General features: G+C 36.4%; 1 protein-coding gene across 9 annotated transcripts in view; it reads right to left on the bottom strand.

Moving 5' to 3' along the window:
- The window catches only part of UBE2H (ubiquitin conjugating enzyme E2H), a 108,592-nt gene that overhangs the window by 41,763 nt on the left and 43,814 nt on the right, over positions 1-23,015 (bottom strand). For 5 of the 9 annotated variants that reach the window (XM_015568877.1, XM_015568876.1, XM_015568878.1 and 2 more), the window contains 2 exons: positions 5,575-5,651; positions 4,904-4,978 (listed from right to left, as the gene is read on the bottom strand). In XM_015568877.1, the coding sequence (XP_015424363.1) occupies positions 4,904-4,978; positions 5,575-5,651 (152 nt within the window). Of the gene's footprint in view, positions 1-4,903; positions 4,979-5,574; positions 5,652-5,920; positions 5,983-22,136; positions 22,246-23,015 lie in introns of those variants that run through there. The other 4 variants (XM_015568883.1, XM_015568880.1, XM_015568881.1 and 1 more) reach the window with 3 other exon arrangements.

Raw genomic sequence — 23,015 nt, 5'->3', positions numbered from 1 at the left:
GGGGGGGGCAATAGGTCCTTAGCAAGCCACCAGGTGGGCATTCTGGCCACAGGTAGCTTGATGGCTTTCTAGAGTAGAAGACAAGAAAAGTATAGGCTCATACAAGGATGCAGACAGGATATTTAAAAAACATGTATTTGCCATATGTTTAAAAACATTTACTTTTAGAATAAAAGGGAACTTGTAGAATATTTGGAAATTTACAGAAAAATGTCTTTAATATACTCAATATTTTGTCATTCATACTTGGAATTTACATGGAAAAAAATAGTTACACTATATAAAGTTACACATTTTTCTGTGTGTACCTTTAAAGATGTGTTAAAACATGAGTAAAGGCTGTAAAACGTTTTGTTCATTAGGCTGTATCATAATGTAACTGTTGTCAATTGGGTCATTTAGGTTGCTTCCAACTTTTAAGTTTTAAAAACAACACTGCAATGTACATATTCTTGCACAATAATCTTAGAGCACATCTCTGAATATTTCCTTTAGATAATTTAATTTTTAAGTAAAATGACCCAAAAAATGTAAAATCTTTATCGATCAGTATGTCCAGCTAGGTTGGCTACATCTCATACCTTTTACCAATAACATCTAACCTATCAATTTGATAAGTCATATATTCTCTCATTAATAAATCAGCATTATGTGATTAGACATAAAACCATTTTATATCCTATGCTTATTGGTTATTCTTTATTTTTATAAATAATTGCTCTATATTACCCTCTTTATGAAATCACTTATTTAGTTTACCCCCACAGCAACTGCAAGTCTATGTTTTCTTTGGTAAAAGCTTTCTCTTACTAGAGGAGCACATCTGTAATGACCGACTACCGTGACTCCGAAGTGTGGAATATGGCAGTCTCTGTAGCAACTTCTTTGCTTAGAACAAAATCTTCATGGACTGAAAATTACTTGGGGTTTCAAAAGAGTATGTCTACAGATCTCATGTGCACTTTCACATCTCTGAAGCTTTGTAAAGACTATATTCTCAACACATGAAACACGTATCTCCTCTATACACTCTCTCTCCCTCAAATGAGGCGCTGCCTCACCCCTCTCCTAAAAAGCAATGGCACACTGTAACTAAAACATATGCAATATTTTATTTATATTCATCTATTGATATATTCTCTCCCTAACTAGTGAAAACTTTAAACCTTCCTAATTATCCAGTAGAATGCCAAACATCCTGAGTATTTTATACACTGGTCAATATCAAACATGCAGAGTTCATTTAATTATAATATCTCATTTTCTAGAAGAGAAAGTAACAGTTCAGATGGTATCATTCTCACGGTCAAGGAAAACCAGGGCCAGAATCACTCCACTGACCAATCACACTCTCCTAACGCTACAGTTGGAGACACCCTGCAGCATTGCCAAGCATTCTAGGAATGTTTCTGAATGAGAAAGATAAAAGTAAGTGAACTTTCAAATAAATCAGAACTGAAAGAATCAAAGATGATTTATTTCAAAGCAGTCCACCAGGAAAACTAAGCAAATATTTCAATGATGTTAAAGGGATTAAAGGAGTTTTATAATTTCTTGTTGAAAACTCCCACAGGGTCAGTTTATAAGAAAATCATAATCCTTTACTTAAGTCAATTTCATAATCATACATAATTTTTTACTCCAATTAATGATACTCAGTTTTCCCATTCACCTTATTCTCTGGGATTAAATGACCATTAGCCATTTCAAAAATTTATACCCAGCTTCAAAGCATCAAGGTTTGCCATCATTTACGATATTCAAAGAGAAAGTAAAATTCCAAAAGATGAGCTTAAGATATTTGGAACAATGATGGCATTGTAAGAGTAAATTCATAACCTCCCAAGTGTCTATTTATATCCCTTTTCTTTCTAAAGAGGATTTGAGGTAGCTTTATTACTATTTTGAAAAAAGCATTTAAAGACGCAAATTGTTTTTAAAAGGAAATTTTTAGTTATACCTCATGAAATTATGTAAATACTGAAAACTCTCTCAAACTATGTTTGGAGGACACCCCAAAGATAAGCATGTCAAATTATATTGAATATATACTTAAATATGCAGAAAAATATTTTAAAGTACATACACCAGAATGTAAATAATGATATCCAATAAGGGATAGGATTATGAGACATTTTAATTTTTGCTCACCTGGACTTTCTTACATTCCTACTATGGATATGGAGCATTTATACAATTAAAAAATGTATGTATATATATATATATATAAGTATATATACATATACTTATATATAAATATAAAACAAAAAAGAATATATTCATATATATTTTTAATTCCAATATCTAGGTATTAAGGAGGCTTAATTGTAATTTATACATCTTAATATTTAAGAGCTCAAAATTTGGCTCAGGAAGGAGTGTATGCCTGCCTAGACCCTATAAGAGGCAGGGTTTATAAAGAACATTGAGGCTGGGTTTTTCTTATCTCCTTGCCCTTCTGTATAATTCTAAAACTATCTATATTACTTGAAAAGGAAGCCTTGCTTATTCTAAGTGAGCCACTACCCCTTGAAGTATTTAAAGCACATTCCAACAGTAATTACATTGTTGATGACCTGAAAATGGGTCACCCCACACAACTGATTAAAACTCTCTTATGCAATCTTTCTTTGGAGGAAACAAGGGCAGCTTGTACAAATATTTCAACTACATCTACTTCCTTAAGAGAAACATTTGTAGGTATTACAAAATTCTAAAAGCATTCAGAAAGGCAAAGGAAAAATTATGAAGAAGTTAAATTAGCCTAGTCATTTGTCTCAACCAATTTCACATTACATCATTAATATAAGAAAGTGCATAGGTTTCTGCTACATCGTTAGTTAATAAATTAACAATGTCTACAGTGTAGATATTTTCACTTTGAAAGTTATGATGAAACAATTTTATTATCTGAAAAAGTATGTTAAGACAAGATTTGAAAAATAACTACATTTCTTCAGGATACATGTAATTGCATTTCTATAGGTTCACTGTTCGTTTCAACAAAGTATATTGTTTCTTTTCTGATTAGGAATCTAGGGTAACAAAACTAGATTTAGCGTGCCAATTTTTAGTCTAAGTAAATGGGTCTAAGTAAATTTATGAAATGTCTTTGAATGAATTTATATGGTTTGGAATTCTGTTTGTAAAGGTTTAAAGATCACATCACTCAACCGCATGAGGGTTTAAAATACGTACATAAAGAAACACCCTGAAGTCCAGAAGTAAATGGGGGACAGGGTAGCGCAACATGATAGAAAAGTTGTCCCAAACTGAGTGGAACCTACTACCCTAGAATGGCACTGGGATAGGGCTGTTGCCAACCACATAGATAGGAAAGCAGATGTCCTGTCTCAAAGACTCAACGCCTCACAGCTCTCTCCTAGTTCAACATTTGGTAACTCTGAAGCTTAGAGACCCTTGTAGCAATGGGGATACTTCCAATTCAATTATCCACAAAGTACTTCTTCTCAGTTACTGAGTTTAGAAAACTCACCCAAGAGACCATAAGAGGAAATCACCAGTTTGTTCTTCAAATGAAAACTAACAGTTCCTAGCTTGAGAAGAAATGAGAGATGCTCTGTAGCATTTTTATAGCATAAAGCTCTAAAGCATATAAAATAGCTAAATGTCAGGGGAGAGGCTGCTGCATTCAACTGAGAATTAGTCTGTGACTATCCTAACTTTTTTGCATTATTTATCCTAGGCAGAATTGTGGGGGCTTAAAATTAAAGCATAAAGCTCAGAATGTCTTTGATCTACCTTTTTAAAAAACCCTATTGTTGGGGCAGGTGAATGTGTCTAATCTCCTATTAGTTCCAAAGACAAGCCCACAGCAGCAGCAAGATGTTTTAAATCAGGCAATTATGAACATCAGGCTCGGTGTGACTGTCAGAGAATGTCCAATATATTCCAATTTTATATTCTCCTTTTAAAATTGGCCAATATTTTAGAATATTTTAAAATAATCTACAGAATGAAATTTTTAAAAAATGGCTGAAGCCATAGCTGGTTTGGCTCAGTGAATAGAGCATCAGCCTGCAGACTGAAGAGTCACAGGTTCAATTCCAGTCAAGGGCACAAGGGGCTCAACCTCTCTCTCTCCCTTCCTCCCTCCCTCCCTCTCCTTTCCTCTCTGAAATTAATAAAAATTATATTTTTAAAAACTGGCTAAAGTTACTACCTTAGCTAAATTACTGCCATCTTATAATCTCAAAATAATTAAGGTGTCAACCTTCAATCAGATATACCTCTATTGCATCTGACACAAAAATACCTAAATTGTCTCAAGGGCCTTACTGGAGGTGACACCTTAAAAATATCACCCCTTTGGGCAGAAGGAAGATGAAGATGAGGAAAACTTCTTTATACAATCTCACTGGGGTTGCTACGTGAGTTTCTTCAGCTGTTTAAAGGACTAAAGATTAGGAGTGAAGAGAATTGAAAATGGTCATTTCATGGTGAGGTACCCAGAGCTAGAGTGAAAAAACAACAACAAAGTAGGATACAGAGAGGATTTTTAAATGACAGAATTAAAATAGAAACCATATAGTATTAATTCCAACAATCTGGCACTTAAAATGAAATTTAAGATATATTTATTATTGTATTGTTTGTAGCCTGAATAGAGAGTGGGTGAGCCTTATAATTGTTTAATCTGACCCTGAAAAAAAAAACCTAGAGTTGTAGTCATTAAAATCAGGCAAAGGGTATATTTAAACATCTTCTGTCACACTATGGAAGCCCCATAAAACGTCACTGATTAATTTAACCAAAGTAAAAAAAGGAAAAATTCAGTTAACAAGCCATTTCTGGAATTAGCTCCCACAAAACATAGGATTTTTTTTTCATTTTCTCTTTAATATCAAAACTCTTTAAGGAGAGAAACTGGGTAATTACCTACCTATAGATGGAGATTTGAAAGGGTATTTATCAGGAAGATCCACTCTAACCTTCCATACTCCGCCTTCATAAGGTGCTAAAAGAAAAGTAAAAGTGTTACACATTAAAATATGTCTCCAAATTAGAAAATAAACCCAAGTGTAAATTAAACATTAAATCCTAATCTCTTTTGATAACCTTGCAAATTCCCTTGAGAGTCAGGGACCTCTTATATTTCTATGTTCAGATTAAAGTACTTTTCTTTAAAAATCTATACAGTTAGAAAATGAGAAAAGATTCACTTTCTCCCTTCAGGTTACCTGATTCTTTAAGTATTAAACACTATCCAATCATTTGGTAAGTAATAACCTCTTATGTCAATCCAACCCATGCCCGCTCCCAAACACACATATCATAAACAAAAATAAAACAACAAAACACATTTCCCTAAGCCATCATTATAGTCATCCATACAAAACCCGGAATTCACAGCTCATGTTTAATACTGTCACATACAGATAAGAGAGAAAAGTATATGAACTATGATAACAGCGAGATTTCCTCTCTGGTTCTAAAGTTCAAAATTTACTTTTCAAAAACCACATATATCACCACCTGTCTTGGATATTTTCATGGTTTATTAAAGAGAATAAAAACTGTAATAGAAGAACACAGACCAACGCATGTACTTACTTCCTTGTGGTCCATAAAACTTCACTACAAATTCATTGAGTCCTCCCAGGATCGTAACCTCATGCTTACTCTCAATGCTAAGGTGGAAGGTAAAGGAAATCACACAGGCTTTATATTATCTAGAAGAACTAAAGATGACATCTTAGTTATGCCATTTTAAGTGTCATCAACATTTATATAAAACTGATGAAATATTTAAGAGATATAATAAATCTGGTAATTTAGAAGGCAATATATACTCTTGTGAAAAGCATATGAATGGGCTTTAGATTCAGAAACTGGAGTGCAAATCTCAGAACTGCCATTGACTGGGTTTGTGGGCCTAGACAAAATAATGTGAACTCACTCCCAGAGACTTTGTTCTCTCCTTACAATTCAGGAAAACACCATTTCATAGGATGTCTGTGAGGATCAAATGGGTTAAATATGTAAAATGCATGAGACGGCTTTTTGTACATCCTGCACATAAATGAAAAACAGGTACTTAATTTTTCTCCCTTCATACTCTCTCCTTTCTAGCTGATCCCCAATGAGCCTTTAACATAAATCCATTATCCCCTTTAGTCAATTCAAACTAAACTAAAAATGCTATGCTCCCAAAATTATGGATTTACTAAGAAAAATCCCCACAATTTTCTCCCTGGCTTAGCAAACTGTCAAAATACAGACACAACCTTGCTATAAGTACTGTGCTACCAAATGCAAAAGACCAGCAAAATAAACAAATAGTAGTTTAAATCTTGTCTGAAGTGTTTCTTTTCACCTACACTTTCCCTCCCTCCTGAACCTCCATCCCCCTTAGACTGGGGGACTCTGGGGCTATAATCACAAAGGACTAACACTTCTGTGTTCTCTTCCTCAAAAACTTACCTTTCCTTGAGATTCTCACCCCTTTCGGGTACTAGGATTCAATTACACAAACCAAACCAATCCATTTCAGTAGAGGAGAGGGCTACTGGTCCAGTATCTGTTTTATGTCTCTGCTCTATGGTCTAAATAATAACTCTGATAGGAATTTTAGGTGGTGGTAAGGGCTTTGGGGAACTCACAAAGCCCACTCTAATGTTTATTTTTTAAAAAATATTTTTATTGATTTCAGAGAGGAAAGGAGAGGGAGAGACAGAATCATCAATGATGAATCATCGATTAGCTGCCGCCTGCACGCTCCGATTGAGCCCATAACCCAGGCATGTGCCCTGACCTGCTGATTCACAGGTCGACGCTCAACCACTGAGCCACGTCAGCTAGGGCCACTGTAACATTTAAAAAAATATATGACAGATTGGTCTCATCTAAATCAGCAGTACAAACTGCATGTACTATTATGCAAAAGAGAAATAATCCAAAACATTTTTAAATGATCTCTTAAATAGAGAAAAATTGTATTTTTAAAGGTTTGAAATGAAGTATTGGTCTCTCCAATCCTGTATTGTAGGCCACAGAACAGAGAAACCAGGGTTATTTTTGGCAAAGTCTTGTTGAAGAGCCTTGAACAATATCCACTATAGACATTAAATAAAATGATTTAGTCTATGCTAAGTTGATCTAACTACTTTAGTAACATGCACACTGAAAGGATTGAAACAGTATCCACAATGGAAAACTGGCTTTATGTCTCATGGTCAAATGACACATACATGTATGCTTTGGTAAACTACATTCTTCCTGACTAGTCACCCTCTGACACCTGCAAAATATTCCAAAGCTAATGCTAGTGAAATAAATAGAAGCGTACATGTTTAAATTGTTTTAAAACTTTAAAAAGTACCCTTGTGTTAGTGAAAGAAGTCAAATATAGTTACACTAAATATTAAATATAACCAATAAAGTCATCAAAGAAAACACTTAAAAAAAATCTTGGGGGTAAAAAGGCTTTCCCAAGACTGGCACCAAAGCCAGAAACCACAGAGGAAAAGAATAGCAGATGCAAGCACACACACACATTTAAAACTTCTATACTGTAAAAGACAGTTAAATCAAAGGACAAACTAAAGAAAAAGAAGTATAGCATATGACCAAAAATTTTATTTTAAAAAAATAAGGAGTTGTTACAAAGCAGTAAGCAAAATTAGAAACACCCCAACAAAGAAAAGGCCAGAATAGCAAAGTTAACAGAAGAAAATTCAAATGAGCAAAATTAAGCTATAAAAAGTTCAACTCAGTTTAGAAATGAGACATCTTTCACTATAAATTGATAAAGATGAAAGCTAGATAAAACCTTGTGTTCCGTGGAGTATGAATTAGTATTCCTGAGGACAAATTTAGCACTATATCCCAAAACTTAAAATTAATTTACTCTTTTATTCAAATTTCACTCCTACGAAATTATGCTTCAAAAACAACCAGGCACTGCTGGTGGGAGTATGAAATGGTTTCAATCACTGGATACTTAACACTGTAAAGCTGCACATATGCACACCCTATGCCCTTCAGTGCTTCTCCTGACACATATGTACAGATCGGTTCACCACAACACATGCCTAACGATGTTCATAGCACTATTTGTAATATTCAAAAATTAGGTTACAACCCAAAGGTTCATCAACTATAAAAAGTATAAATTATGGTACATACAGTCACCCAACAGACTATCATATACCCCCCAAAAATGAACTGCCACACATAAATGTAGATATTCGTCTCACAGATATAACAGTGAAAGAAACGATACACCAAGGAGCATACACAGTAAGATTCCATTTATACACATTTCAAACAGGCTAAATGAATCAATGATGTTTAGATAGGATAGTGGTTAGGCTAGTGGAGACTGATAATTGGAAAAGAGCTTTGAGCACCCTCAGGGACTTTGAGGGCGCTAGTTACACCTTTATTGTTCCATTTATCATTGAGCTACAAAAATTATTTATGTAGTTTTTGTATATATTGTATTAATAAAAAGTTCTAAAGACAGAGTGCCTGGTACTATGTTTATTAAAAATTTTAAATGGAAATAATCTAAATATTTATCAATAGGATATTGGTTAAGTGAATTATAAACCATTTATACAATAGGCTGCTACTAGTGTCTACCTCTACCCACCCAGAGCTCCACTGATGTATGTTTCCACTCAACGTGGGATATCCGAAGCAATCAACTGAATATACTAGTACAGATAAAGATATCCCAGCCATTAAACGAAACTAAACAAATTTACAGGGATAATGAAAGAATGGAGTAAGGTAGAAGAGTAAATGAGTTTAACAAAAAGAAGTTGTAACCTAATTTTATAATATAAAAATCTGTAGAAGAAGAATCTATCGACCAAAACTAATATGCTATGGATGGCACTGATCTCTGGCAATTACTCTTCATTAATCATTTAAAATTATGAATTATCCACATGGTTGTCTCTTCTAGAAAATTGAAGATATCTTTTCTACCCTTTACATGATGAATAAATCCAGGTTGCTTCCATTTTGTAGTCTGTTTGGGATACAGTCCATGCTTTTATCCATTTTCCAAAGAAGATTCTCCTTTCCAAACAGTCACTCCAAATCTCTCTTCCATGATTAGAAATCAATGCTCCAACCCCCTTTCCCATAATCCCTGATATAATCCACATGCCAGATACACTGGGTCTGTCTTTACACCCTATATTGTTAATCAGGGGTGGGGAACCTTTTTTCTGCCAAGGGCCATTTGGATATTTATAACATCACTCACAGGCCATACAAAATTATCAGTTTAAAAATTAACCGGCTGTATTTGGTCAAACACTTAATGAACTCACCCCTAATGCCTTGGCAGGGCCAGACCAAATGATTTCTCAGGCTTTATATGGCCCAAGGGCCAGATGTTCCCCACCACTGCTGTAAATTAAAGTTATTATAGTCCATTTCATATAAAAAGCTAAAAGGAAACTAAGTGAAAACTTAAAAACTTCTACCAAGTTGGTAAAATGAGAAGCTATGCTAAATTTATGCTGCCTTGGAATGGGGTACAGATACTAAATTAGATGCAAAAAAAGAATTTGTTTAGTTGAATGAAAAATTACATTAAAAATAAGCCATTCCATCATCACAAATGAATGACTTGTCCACAAAAAATATATAAAGTTACTAGACTGCTGTTATCATGTGTATTTATGGTAGAGGCCATGGCTTTCTCTTCTATGCTGCAAGGTCAAGGGTAAGGAAGGCAATGAGAAGGCAGCATACAATGACAAAAGTAATGATTTCTAAGATGTGCTTGTCAGGCTAGCAGACTGGGGAGAACTCACTAGAAGCTTCCTTCATTACTTTCTCAGTTTCAAAACTTGAAAATATCCTTCAGATATTATTCTGGTAAACGTGTGTTAAACCCATAAAATTACATTTTACTTATCTCTCATCTAAGTTATTTATGAAATATTGCTTTTTTTTGTTAATCCTCACCCAAGGATATTTTTCCCCCACTGATTTTTAGAAATAGAAGGGAGAGGGGGTGGCGGGGAGGGAGGGAGAGAGATAGAAATTAATGCGAGAGAGACACATCGATTAGTTGCCTCCTGCATGCTCCCTGACCAGGGCCAGGAATTGAATCTGCAACCCAGGTACATGACCTTGACTGGAAATCAAACCCACAACCCTTTCAGTGCACGGGCCGATGCTTTAACCACTGAGAAACACTGGCCAAAGCAACAAAATACTGCTTTTTATTTACTTATCATTTCACTATTAAAAAATATTATCAGCATTTTTCAGTAGACTAATGATTAACATTCCTAGAAATCCAAGTTCATTTTACTTTTAAAATGCCAGCCACCCACTGCCTTATTTTCCCTGAATGGCATTATGATTATACAATCTAATATTTAAGGGCTAATGCCAAACTGTCAAGAGATAACTGACATTCTTGGCAAAACATGTCTATCAGGATTTTAGAAATGATTTTTATATAGTTCTGGAATTTTCCAGAAAGGGAGCCAAGGTGTAAGCCTCTGTCATAGGACTGGTGTTAACTGATCAAGGACCTAGGATTCAGACAGCATTGTTTCCGAAGTTTACTAATAATGAGTTTATAAAATAAAAGAAGGTGGTCTCTCTGAACTATATCCATACAATTGAGGAACTGGGGTGAAGAAATGTGCTTCTCTGAAGAAGGTAGAAGCAATTTGTACACCACTCTCTTTCTCTGTATGTTGAGACCAGTTTGTTGACAATTCTCCTTGAAATTAATCACACTACAGAAGTTGAAGAAACTCAGCAACCTTCACTAACTTGTTGTCTTGAAAACAGCATGATATATTCATTAATCTGTTAATGTGCAAAATATCATAAAAACAATACTTTGGGGTTATGTTTATAAAGAATCCTTCTCACCCTACCTGGTTTGGCTCACTGAATAGAGAGTTGGCCTGCGGACTGAAGGGTCCCAGGTTCTATTCTAGTCAACGGCACATACTCGGGTTTCAGGCTCGATCCTAATAGGGGGCGTGCAGGAGGCAGCCGATCAATAATTCTCTCTCATCCTTGATGTTTCTATCTCTCTCCCTCTCCCGTCTTCTCTGAAATCAGTAAAAGTATATATATTTTTTAAAAATCCTTCTCTTTTAGAGTTATAAATGGAAATATTTACAAATACATTATGTTTTGGATTTGCTTCAAAATAAGCCAATCTAGTGCCACTGGTGTGGCTCAGTGGTTGAGTGTTGACCTGTGAACCAGGAGGTCACGGTTTGATTCCCGATTAGGGCACATGCCCAGGTTGTGGGCTCAATCTTCACTAGTGGGCATGCAGGAAGCAGCCAATCAATGATTCTCTTTCATCATTGATGTTTCTATCTTTCCCTCTCCCTTCCTCTCTGAAATAAAAAACATTTTTTTAAAAAGCCAGTATGGCCCAGCCAGTGTGGTTCAGTGGATTGAGCATCATCCCATGAAACAAGAGGTAGTCTGTTTGATTCCCTGTTGAGGCACATTGCCTGGGTTGCAGGCTGGATCCCCAGTAGGAGGAGACAGCCAATTGATAATGTTTCTTTCTCCTTGAGTTTCTATCTCTCTATCCCTCTCTGTGAAAAAAAAAAAATCAATAAAAACATTATTAAAACCAAAAAACCTATTGTGGATAGAGTCAAGAGAGAAAGGTTTAGAAGAAATGGTATTGGCCCTGAGTTGATAATTACTGAATCTGAGTAATGGGTACATGGGGGTTCATTCTATTGTTCTATTTTTATTTATGTTTGAAATATTCCATAATAAAAGTTCTAAAAAATTAATGTAGTTAATATCATTAAACACTAAAGTATTTAACAAGCATAAACAATTTAGAAGAACTTAGCTACTATAGCTCTCTTGAAAGCTCATGAAATGATCCAACGTTTTCCTAAGATCCAATACATAGTCTGAGGAAGAAAAAAATAGCAAGTATATAAGAAAACAAAGACTTTATATTGAAAGATAAGACTAGTCTGGGGGGTGGGCAATATGGGTGAAGAGAGTCAAAAGGTACAAACTTTCAGTTCTAAAATAAGTCATGGGGATGTAATGTACAGCTTGGCTATTATAGTAAATACTGTATTGCATAATTGAAAGTTGTTAAGAGTAGATCTTAAAAGTTTTCATCACGAAAAATTCTGTAACTATGTTATGATAGATGTTAAAACTAGACTTATTGTGATCATTTCACAATATATATAAATACTGTACCATTGTGTTACATACCTGAAACTAATATAATGTTGAACACCAATTTAAAAAAATAAAATAGAATACTTTGCCAAGATAGTAAATCAATAGCTGATATTCTAGAAAAGTAAAATTTCAGTGCCTTCCAAAGGATGTCTAAGAAAAATCCACCACACTGAGGGAAGATGAACATGGCTTTTGAATATCTATGACAAACAGCCTCTGGGCAAAATAATAATTAAAGATGTATGCGCCTTTGTTTAAATTGTAAGGAAAAATAGTCATGTACAATAAGCAAAGGCTCCTGGTTGAGAGGCAGTTTAATTTTTTTAAAAGTTTTTTAAAGGTTAGTGTTGGTCATATTAGGAGGACAGGGAACTCCATTCAAAGGAGAAATAAAAGCCACTGAGAAAATAGACATGGGGAAAAGAATAACAGACAGAGGGAGGGAAAAGACTTCTACCAGTGATGAAATACATACATATAAAGAATAAGAATAAGGGCATCTTTTTACTCATTTATCTTTATCTGGGAGAGAAGCAATGATATAACATGAAGAGCAATTAACAAAACAACACCTGTGCCATAAGCTCAAGCAGTTTTAGTCCCTGCATCCTTCCCCCCAAAATATTTTAAGCTTTCTACAAAAATAGATACCTGTTATGCTGACTTAGCATCTATTCAATCCACAAAGGTCACAGACTCTATTTCTATTAAAGTTGGTTTACTAAATATTCTACACATAAGTGCCTTAAGGAAAACAAAAACTCCTCTTACAACACAACCTGCCTTCAAGAAGCTTAAAATTTATCAAGGGAAGATGAGATCTGTCCACTAAGGAGTAAATGCTAAAAAAGAGTTTGCATAAAATGCTACTAGAGTTTAGAGTAGGAAGAGATTTCTTACAGCTTACAGGCAAAGACAGCAATGGTTTGCCAAGGAAGCCAAGGATTTACACAGGCCTTAAAACCAGTGTGTGATTTGGACATGCAGAGGAGGGGGAAAGGCATTTAAAGCAAAGACAGAAAAGGCACAGAATAGGTCCAGAGAACAGGGACCACTGCATTTTTATTTTGATGAGTGGACCATGGGGAGAATTAGAACGTAGGTCAAGACCAGATTATGAAGAGCCCCAAACAGATTTTATCAGGCAAACAGGGAGACAGTTGTTACTGCGCACATAACTGTGCTTTACAGAGATCACTGGGCTATATGTGCAGGACTGGCTGAAGGTGTGATCAACAGAATTAAAGCAAACTAGCAGAAGAGAAATGTTTAAGGTCTCAACTAAAATAACAGCTGTGGGAATGATTGGAGAAGATGAAAATAAGACTTCATAGGCTCTGCAACTGACTAGACATGGGACAGCCACGAGAAAATCCAGTGTTGCTAGAATGTCTCATTTTCATGAGGAACCAAGAAACTAGAGTTCTAGCCGAAACCGGTTTGGCTCAGTGGATAGAGCGTCAGCCTGCGGACTGAGGGGTCCCGGGTTCGATTCCGGTCAAGGGCATGTACCTTGGTTGCGGGCGCACCCCCAGTGGGGAGTGTGCAGGAGGCAGCTGGTCGATGTTTCTCTCTCATCGATGTTTCTAACTCTCTATCTCTCTCCTTTCCTCTCTGTAAAAACTCAATAAATAGCGGCTGAGAGTCCAGGATAAATGCATGCCAAGGAAGCAAAGGACCTGGCACTTCAGAGAAAATAACAAAAGCACACATACAACTCTTCATGCTCAGCTGGCAAAATAAAATAGGGTTTTCTCTTGCCATTTTTCAAAAATGGAATCAATAAAATATATTAAAAAAAAAAAAAGAAGAAAGAAACTAGAGTTCTATGTCAATCTCCTAATTTCAAAATGTAAACAAAGTACATGTGCCCCAATGTGAAGTTTCTGGGATCACCCTATGTATAACAGCGCACCGCTGCATTCCCACCACTAATATACTATATAGTCTGCAGGACTGTCTGGTTTGTGTACTGCTACATTCCTAGAGCCTAAAAGAGTTCTGGCACATTGTAGGCACACAAATTAATATTTATAAAATGAACACATGAATGAAGACGCAAGACAGCCACAATCTGAAGCTGCCAGTTTGAGATCTAAGAATAGCTTTAGCCTTGTCAGACAGGTGAAATGATATTAATAACAAAGTGGAACACAGGACAGAAGGAACAAGTTTTTTTTATGCAGGATGCTAAATTCAGTTTTGAACACATTAAAATTTAAAGTATAAATGTATAAACCAAGTGGCAATATGATAAGCAGACAGAAAACTCATGATTTAAAAGGAGTCACATTGTAAACCACTAACTCTGAGCCTGTTTTCTAACCTCTAAAAAAGGTGAGGAAGATGAAATAAAAGATCTACAAAGGTACCTGACCCTACATCTGACACATTAGGAATTTTTTTAACGTAAAAGAAGTACACAAAACTCTAACTAAATTAATTCCCATACGATATTGTAAAAACTTTGCGTGTTGCTTAGGAAGTTTTAATCATATGGGAATTAATTTGTATTTTGCCAAAAAAAAAAAGAAAACAAAAAAGAGGGTAACCCTGGCTAATGGGGCTCAGTTGGTTGGAGCATCCTCCCATACACCAGAAGGTTTCAGGTTCGATTTCTGGTCAGGGCACATTCCTAGATTGAGAGTTGTCACTGGGGTGCATATGAGAGGCAACCAATCAATGTTTTCTCTCTCTCTCTTCCTTTCTTTAAAATCAATAAAAATATATCCTTGGGTGAAGATTAAAAAAAACATTCTAAGAAAGACATCCTCCAATAAACAAAATACATAAAGTAGGTAAGTTTTAGTTGTTCGTTTGTGGATTTACAACTAAGTTAGTTAGCTGAAGCTGCCAACAACCTCTGGGGGAGGTTTCATATTTAAAAAGAGCCATTTCAAAATAAGTATGTATTGTCCAGAAGTAAAGCAAAAAATTTTGACAATTTACTATGATATACGAAACACTTAAAGGCTCGTTATCTAAGGGGTAAAAAGTAGTACATATTTTAATATTTTCATATAGATAAGTCACAAAATTTAGTTATACAAAAGGCATGTTCATTACCACCCAGGAACCCAAAAATCACACTTCCTTAGAAAACAGTTTTTTCCCCACTCAAGTGTTATGCTTTCATTTAAAGCTTCCATGTCAGAACAAAATAAACACTGGTAGGTTCCAAGTAAATGTTATTTTTTTAAATGAGAAAATCATCACTATTACTTAGTTCTTCCCTGGATGAATCATTCTGCAACCAGATTCCCAAATAATAAGGTTAAAAAAATTGTTTTTTAAATTGAGTCATAAGTTAAGGAAAATACTTTTCTCCAAATAGATTTTAGAAAAAAAGTGTTTAAGATATATAGGAAAACTAAGCCCCACTCCACCCCCAACAGAATGTTTTATAAAGCAGATTTACAAAGTCAAATAGTCAGAGATAAACCAGTTGCAGAAAAAGTAACAGAGAAAAGCAAAGAAAAATATGGTAAAATGATGCCATCTTGAGATCAAAGAAATACAGTCAAAACATAAATAAAATTTATATTTTCTTTTTCAGCTGCCTCCTGCACACTCCCCACTGGGCATGCGCCCGCAACCAAGGCACATGCCCCCGACCGGAATAGAACCCGGGACCCTTGAGTCCGCAGGCCGACGCTCCATCCACTGAGCCAAACCGGCCAGGGCTAAAATTTATATTTTCTAAAAAGTTCATATTCCAGTTAAGAACATCAAAATATTTAGATATCAGAAGGCTATCAATAAAATAGAAATAGATCTTTAATAAACAAACATCACTGCTTTGCTATTTCACAGCAACAGTGAACCTTTGTTTACTTTTAACTGAAAATTTATAAATCCATGTATATAAACTAACAGTATATTAGCTAATTAAAATTACTGTTAACTCATGAAAGGTTAATCAAAAGCTTAATTTTCACAATTTGGTTTCCTTGTTATAGCTTGATTCAAAGGTAGGAGATACAGTATGTTTAAAATAAATCATCTTCTCAAAGAATTGCATATTTTCTTAAGTGTAATGGCAATATGGTTATTTAAGAAAAACCCCTGGGATATGTCCTAAAATATTTCAGAAAAAAAGAGAAATAGGTATGTGAGAAAATACCAATAATTGCAAAATTTTAATTTGGGTGATGGGGATTCATTAAACTAACCTTTAATTTGCACACTTAAAAAAATCCTATATAATAAAAGCCTAATATGCTAAGGATATGACCATTCGACCAGTCACTATGATGAGCACTAACCACCAGGGGGAAGACGCTCCAACTAATAGATTAGCTTGCTGCTGGGGTCCTGCCCATAGGGACTGGGCGAGACCCTGGAGTCCTCCCGTGGTCCCTCCCTGGTCCCCGATCATGCACTGGTGGGGTTCCCTCAGCCTGGCCTGCAGGGATCAGGCTGAAACCAAGGGGTCCCAGATTGTGAGAGGGCACAGGCCAGGCAGAGGGACCCGACCGGTGCACTGGGCCTCTAGTCTCATCATAAAAATAATTTGCCTTTTATTTAATTTCCCATACCTACCATTTGTTCTTTTTTAAAATCAGAAAACTGATGTATATATCTGACTATACCAGTACTTTTATGAAAAGGTGATACTCACTGTCAAAGAACTATTAGCCAGTCAAACATCCAGTTTAAAATGTGCAAACTTGGAATACAACTCTGAATTGCAGAGAGAAAAAAAGAAAAATTCTCAGGCACATCAAGTCCTCAATGAAAATCCAAACAAATGATCTAGAAAAACTCTTTAAAAATATATTTTTTGGCCGGAACCAGTTGGCTCAGTGGATAGAGCATCGGCCTGCAGACTGAAGGGTCCCGGGTTCGATTCTGGTCAAGGGCATGTACCTGGGTTGCGGGCACATCCCTAGTAGGAGATGTGCAGGAGGCAGCTGATCGATGTTTCTCTCTCATGGATGTTTCTAACTATCTCTCTCCCTCTCTGTAAAAAATCAATAAAAAATATATATAAAAAAATAAAAAATAAATAAAAATATATTTTTTGAAAAATTTTAGAAGGCACTAAGTTCCACATTAAAAGGTACTTAATCACAACTTCCAGTTTTTCTGTTCTCAGTATAGAGGTAGATGAATCCACATGTCAGAGAAGTGAAGAGAAGGAGCCCTGTCACTCCAAAGGCTACCTAATCATAGTAGGCTAAAGAAAAACAAATCAAAACCTTAAGGATGACAACAGTATCTGAACTTGAAAATTTCGAAGTCATAGGCAGCATATAATTTCCCCATGATACAAAAAAAAATGCAAATAGCCAGGTACCCTCTACAAAATCCTAATGGTAACAGCTATTTAAAATTCTGACCTCCCCTTCTGGGCTGTGCCTTCTGTGCTTTTTGCTGCACCATCCACAAAGGACAAAGCACGCCATGAAGTAGCTTCTCATAAATATTACTAAGCAAAATTTAATAGGGCTTTATGGAATACCTATGCAGTGCACTTGGTATTCAAGCTTCCAATGTCCTTCTCTTCTCTGAAAATCTTTGAGAACTTTACTTCCTTTATTCATTTTATTTATTATATAGTTTATTGATCTCAGAGAGGAAGAGAAAGGGAGAAAGAGATAGAAACATCAATGAGGAGAGAGAATCATTGATTGGCTGCCTCCTGTACGCCCCACACTGGAGACTGAGCCCAAGCATGTGCCTGGACTGGGAATTGAACTGTGACTTCCTGGTTCATAGGTTGATGCTCAACCACTGAGCCATGCTGGCCAGGCCACCTTTATTCATTTTAAATACACTGGACCAGTTTTTACCCTAACACCTGACATGTGGATTGCAATGAAAACAGTATTAAGCTAAGTGTTTAATAAACCTTACCCACAGATGTTCTAATCAAGGGACGTGAATCATTCACAGTAATCAGTGACATTTTAAAGAAAATTTTTCTTTGGCCCTCTTTAAGTGACATATAATACAACTGCAAAGTGATACATAAAAAATTAATAAATACCAAACAGTGGTACCCATTTAGCAGATGAAGATTATAAAAGAGTGAAAAACAATGGATCACAGAAATAAGCAGAAGGGGGGGGTGGGGGTCTTAGCTATGTGGTCATCCTCTTAAGTAAACACATCCCAAAGTCATGGAAATACTTCAAGACCCAGGTCCACAACCCAGGCCATGGCTCTTCTTCTTTTCTTTCTCTGTACTATGAGCTTGTATCTCTAGAGATCAATGATTCCCCATCATAATTTTGACTTCAATAATCTCAAAGAAAATTTCTTATATAATTTTTTTATTGATTTCAGAGGAAGGGAGAGGGAGAGAGAGAGAGAGAGAGAGAGAAACATCAATGATGAAAGAGAATCATTGATCGGCTGCCTCCTACATGCCCTCCACTGGGGATTGAGCCTGCAACTCGGGCATGTGCCCATGACCAGAATCAAACCCTGGACCCTTCAGTCCGCAGGCTGACACTCTATCCACTGAGCAAAACCGGCCAGGGCTCAAGGGAAATTTCTTAAAGCAAGCTCTTTCAAATTCAAATATACTGCCTGTAAACTCAAAGATAAGGGGGAAAAATAACATACTGCACATACAAAATGACTTTACCCTTACAAATCATTGCTCTCAAGCTCTGGTCAAAGCGCCTCCTCATTACCTAGTGCTTGTCCAGAACATTAATGACCGACGCCTGATTTTGGTACTGTTCCCTTTACTACTCCACATGCATTAAACATAGAGAGCGTCGAATATTAATAAATTTGATTTCATAAAAATTATAAGGGAAAAGAAAGCAGCACAGACTCAGGCTTTTTAAAGCCGTAACTGTGCAAAGAAACACGTAAAGGTTCAAGATCACTGTCAAGATTTTATACTGAAAAAAGGCAAACTATGGATGAATACATTGGATAAAATGCTAAATTGCTGTCTACCATAGAGAGAACTCTGCACTCCAAAACAAATGAATTTGCCTTCATTCTATTGAGCCTAGTTTCTATTATCCATTTGGAAGACTTATGAGAGGCAGAAGCAATTATAAACAGTACAGAAAAACAAAAGGATGAAAAGGTAATCTAAAGTGACATTGGAAAAGAGCAGTGTCTTCTTGTTTGAAATTCTGCTAAAAAATTACCCAATGCCCTGACCGGTTTGGTTCAGTGGATAGAGCATCGGCCTGCAGACCGAAGGGTCCGGGGTTCGATTCCAGTCAAGGGCATATACCTTGGTTGCAGGCATATTCCCAGTGGGGGGTGCGCAGGAGGCAGCTGATCGATGTTCCTTTCTCATCGATGTTTCTAACTCTCTATCCCTCTCCCTTCCTTGCTGTAAAAAAATCAATAAAATATATTTAAAAATAAAAATAAAAAATTATCCGACAACTATACTTTAATAAAAATGAGTAAAATTATGTATTTAAAAAACTATATGAAAAGGTACTCATTAGGCAAATATCCTATTTGATATGTTCAAGTAGCCATTATAAAATACCTGTATTTATTATCTTTATAAATAATTAGAATGAAAGAACTAGGATAAAAACATTCAACAAAAACTGGGATGTTGCTTTTTTTTTTTTTAAAGTCCATAGTGAAAATAAGCCAAAGAAATAAAAATTTTAAATGGTAAAAAGTTGCTTTTAAAAAAAACACCCTATTATAAGAAAACTAAGAGGCCCGGTGCATGAAATTCGTGCACTCGGGGGGTTAGGAGGTGAGGGGGCGGGTCTCCTCAGTCCGGCCTGCGCCCTCTTGCAGTCTGGGAGCCCTCGGGGGTGTCCAACTGCCACGGAGGCGGGAGAGGCTCCCGCCACCACTGCTGCACTTGCCACCTGTGAGCCCAGCTTCTGGCTAATCAGTGCGCCCCTTGTGGGAGCACACTGACCACCAGGGGTAGCTCCTGCATTGAGTGTTTGCCCTCTGGTGGTCAGTGTCCCTCATAGTGACCGGTCGTTCTGCTGCTCAGTCAATTTGCATATTAGCCTTTTATTATATAGGATAACCCTATAATATTATTAAATAAGCAAAAGACCCTAGAGCAGTGGTTCTCAACCTTCCTAATGCTGCGACCCTTTAATACAGTTCCTCATGTTGTGGTGACCCCCAATTTCATTGCTACAAATTGAACATAATTAAAGCAGTGATTAATCACAAAAACATTATGTAATTATATGTGTTTTCCGATGGTCTTAGGCGACCCCTGTGAAAGGGTCATTCGACCCCCAAAGGGGTTGCAATGCACAGGTTGAGAACCACTGCCCTAGAGAGTCAAGAGATGTGAAGTGAAGGGGGACTACAAACTAGGTGTGCAATGTGAACAGGATGAGTGGTTGGAGCTATTTTAAGCATCACACAAGTAACAGTGATAGAGCTGAGGAAGTTTTCCAGTTGTGCTAGTAAGACTGCTAGCTCAAGACCAATAGAAATGGTTTCCACATAGTAAGAAATGGGTTGTCAGGTATAATTATATATGGAAGTGATAAATAATATGGAAGCTAGCCTAATAATTTAAACAGAAGTCTGAGATTTAAATATGTATAAATAGCAAGAGAATAAAGATCGTATTGTTATGCAGTACAGGAAGGAAATAAAAAATCAAGTTCTCACAAGGGGTGCTTCCTGAATAATTAAACAATGTGAAAAAAAATCAAAGTTATTTAGCAAAACAAGAGAAAACAAACCTGACACATACGACAGTGGGTGTATATATAGTAAGAAAATTTGGCATTGAAAAGGTGACAAAACTATAAGGTTTCCCCTTCTCATGTTTGTACCATGGGGACAAGTAGGACTGATAGGCTCAGGTGCCACTGAGACAAACAGTTCTCTGGTACCAAAATCAGAGGGCAGAGCACAGTTCTGAGAACACCTTTCAACACAACTAAATAATCTCATCTAGTGAAATATTGAGTTTTAGGCTTTAAACTGTGAATGGGGGATAAAGCAGCTTTTCTGCCCCCTAACTCTCTAGTCCCCCTGCCCAGACACTACAGTGCTGCCTAAATACTACCATTGTTTGTATTTTATACAGAAATGTTTATACATAAATACATTCACAGAAACACAGATGTAAACTAGTCTGTAAACACCTTTCTCCAGGTAGTATTTAGAGGACATCTTTCTGTATCAATACTTATAGATCTAAGTCACATCCTCCATTTAAAAAAAAAAATTTTATTGATTTTTTTACAGAGAGGAAGGAGAGGGATAGAAAGTTAGAAACATTGATGAGAGAGATACATCGATAAGCTGCCTCCTTCACAGCCCCTACTGGAGATGTGCCCGCAACCAAGGTACATGCCCTTGACCGGAATCGAACCCAGGACCTCTGAGTCCGCAGGCTGAGCTCTATCCACTGAGCCAAAACAGTTAGGGCCACATCCCCTTTTTAATGCCTACACAATATCAATTTTTTAAAAATATATTTTATTGATTTTTTTAAAGAGAGAAAGGGGGAGGGATAGAGAGCTAGGAACATCGATTAGAGAGAAACATCGATCCGCTGCCTCCTGCACATCTCCTACTGGGGATGTGCCCACAACCCAGGTGCATGCCCTTGACCGGAATCGAACCCAGGACCTCTGAGTCCGCAGGCTGAGCTCTATCCACTGAGCCAAAACAGTTAGGGCCACAATATCAATTTTAACTAAGCATCCATTAGTGAACAGGTAGGTTGTTGTCAGTTTTTTGCCTTTACAATGTTATAATGAACAACCCAGTACATATTTCTTGCTATACTTTTTCAATTTTCTGTTTGCAATTTCTGAAAGAACTTTAGAGTCAAAGGGATAAATACCAAATTTTGATAGTGCCTAAATGTCCTTCAAAAGATTGTATTCAGTTACTTTTTAACCACCATCATATCAGCCAATGGGTTTTCCTCACTCTCTCTCTAATACTGGTATTAAAGCTTTTAAAGTGAAATAAAGTTCATCATTAAACACTACCCCAATTGCTACCTGTACCTCAAACTGCCATCTCTTGTTCTCTCATGCTGTTCACCAATTCAACTGCAGCCCTACCTGGGTCATCCTAGGGAAAAAGATGCACTCTGTTGACACTCTCCTTTTTGTCTAACACAGCACCTGCATGAGAAGGTGACCCTACAGGATTTATGAACAAAAATACACTAGATATGCAGCACCTTCCATTAACTATCTCAAAGACAATCAAATCTCAACATTTCTTGGGTAGACCTAATATTTTAAATAGCTCCTTAAACTAAACTACTTCTGTTATTACAGTATACAAAATAGTAAGTTTTCACAGATTTGAATCTGTCAACAGAAATTCAACATTTTAAGAACTATATGTTAGTCTCCAATTTACTAAAAGTTAAAAGCCATAGTTTACCCGACTACTTAAAACAAGAGGATCTTATAGAAAAAATTCAAACATATTAAAATGGTATTTACTGTCCATATAACTAAATAACATTCTTATATATTACTTGATTTTCTAGTTACAAATATTATCAAATAACTTTTTCATTATGGAAGTCAGGATTTTCACCTTACCCCCACATTCCCTCTCCCTAACCATGGAATATCGTTATATCACCACTGTTGGGTCAAATTGATATTCAGAGATTATGATATCAATGACCATGTAAATATTATTCACTGCCAAGCCATATATTATACTAGAGGCCTGGTGCACAAAATTTGTGCACTCAGAGGGGGGTGTCCCTCAGCCCAGCCTGAGCCCTCTCACAGTCCGGGAGCCCTCAGGGAATGTCCGACTGATAGCTTAGTGCTGCTGCAGAGGTGGGAGAGGGCCCCGCCACAGCTGCAGTGCTCACCAGCCATGAGCCTGGCTTCTGGCTGAGCGGCACTATGGGAGCG

This window comes from Myotis davidii, unplaced genomic scaffold, assembly GCF_000327345.1.
Source record: "Myotis davidii unplaced genomic scaffold, ASM32734v1 scaffold705, whole genome shotgun sequence".
Lineage (NCBI taxonomy): Eukaryota > Metazoa > Chordata > Mammalia > Chiroptera > Vespertilionidae > Myotis > Myotis davidii.
The sequence above is the reverse complement of the archived record's forward strand: the minus strand, read 5'-3'. Positions and strand labels throughout refer to the sequence as shown.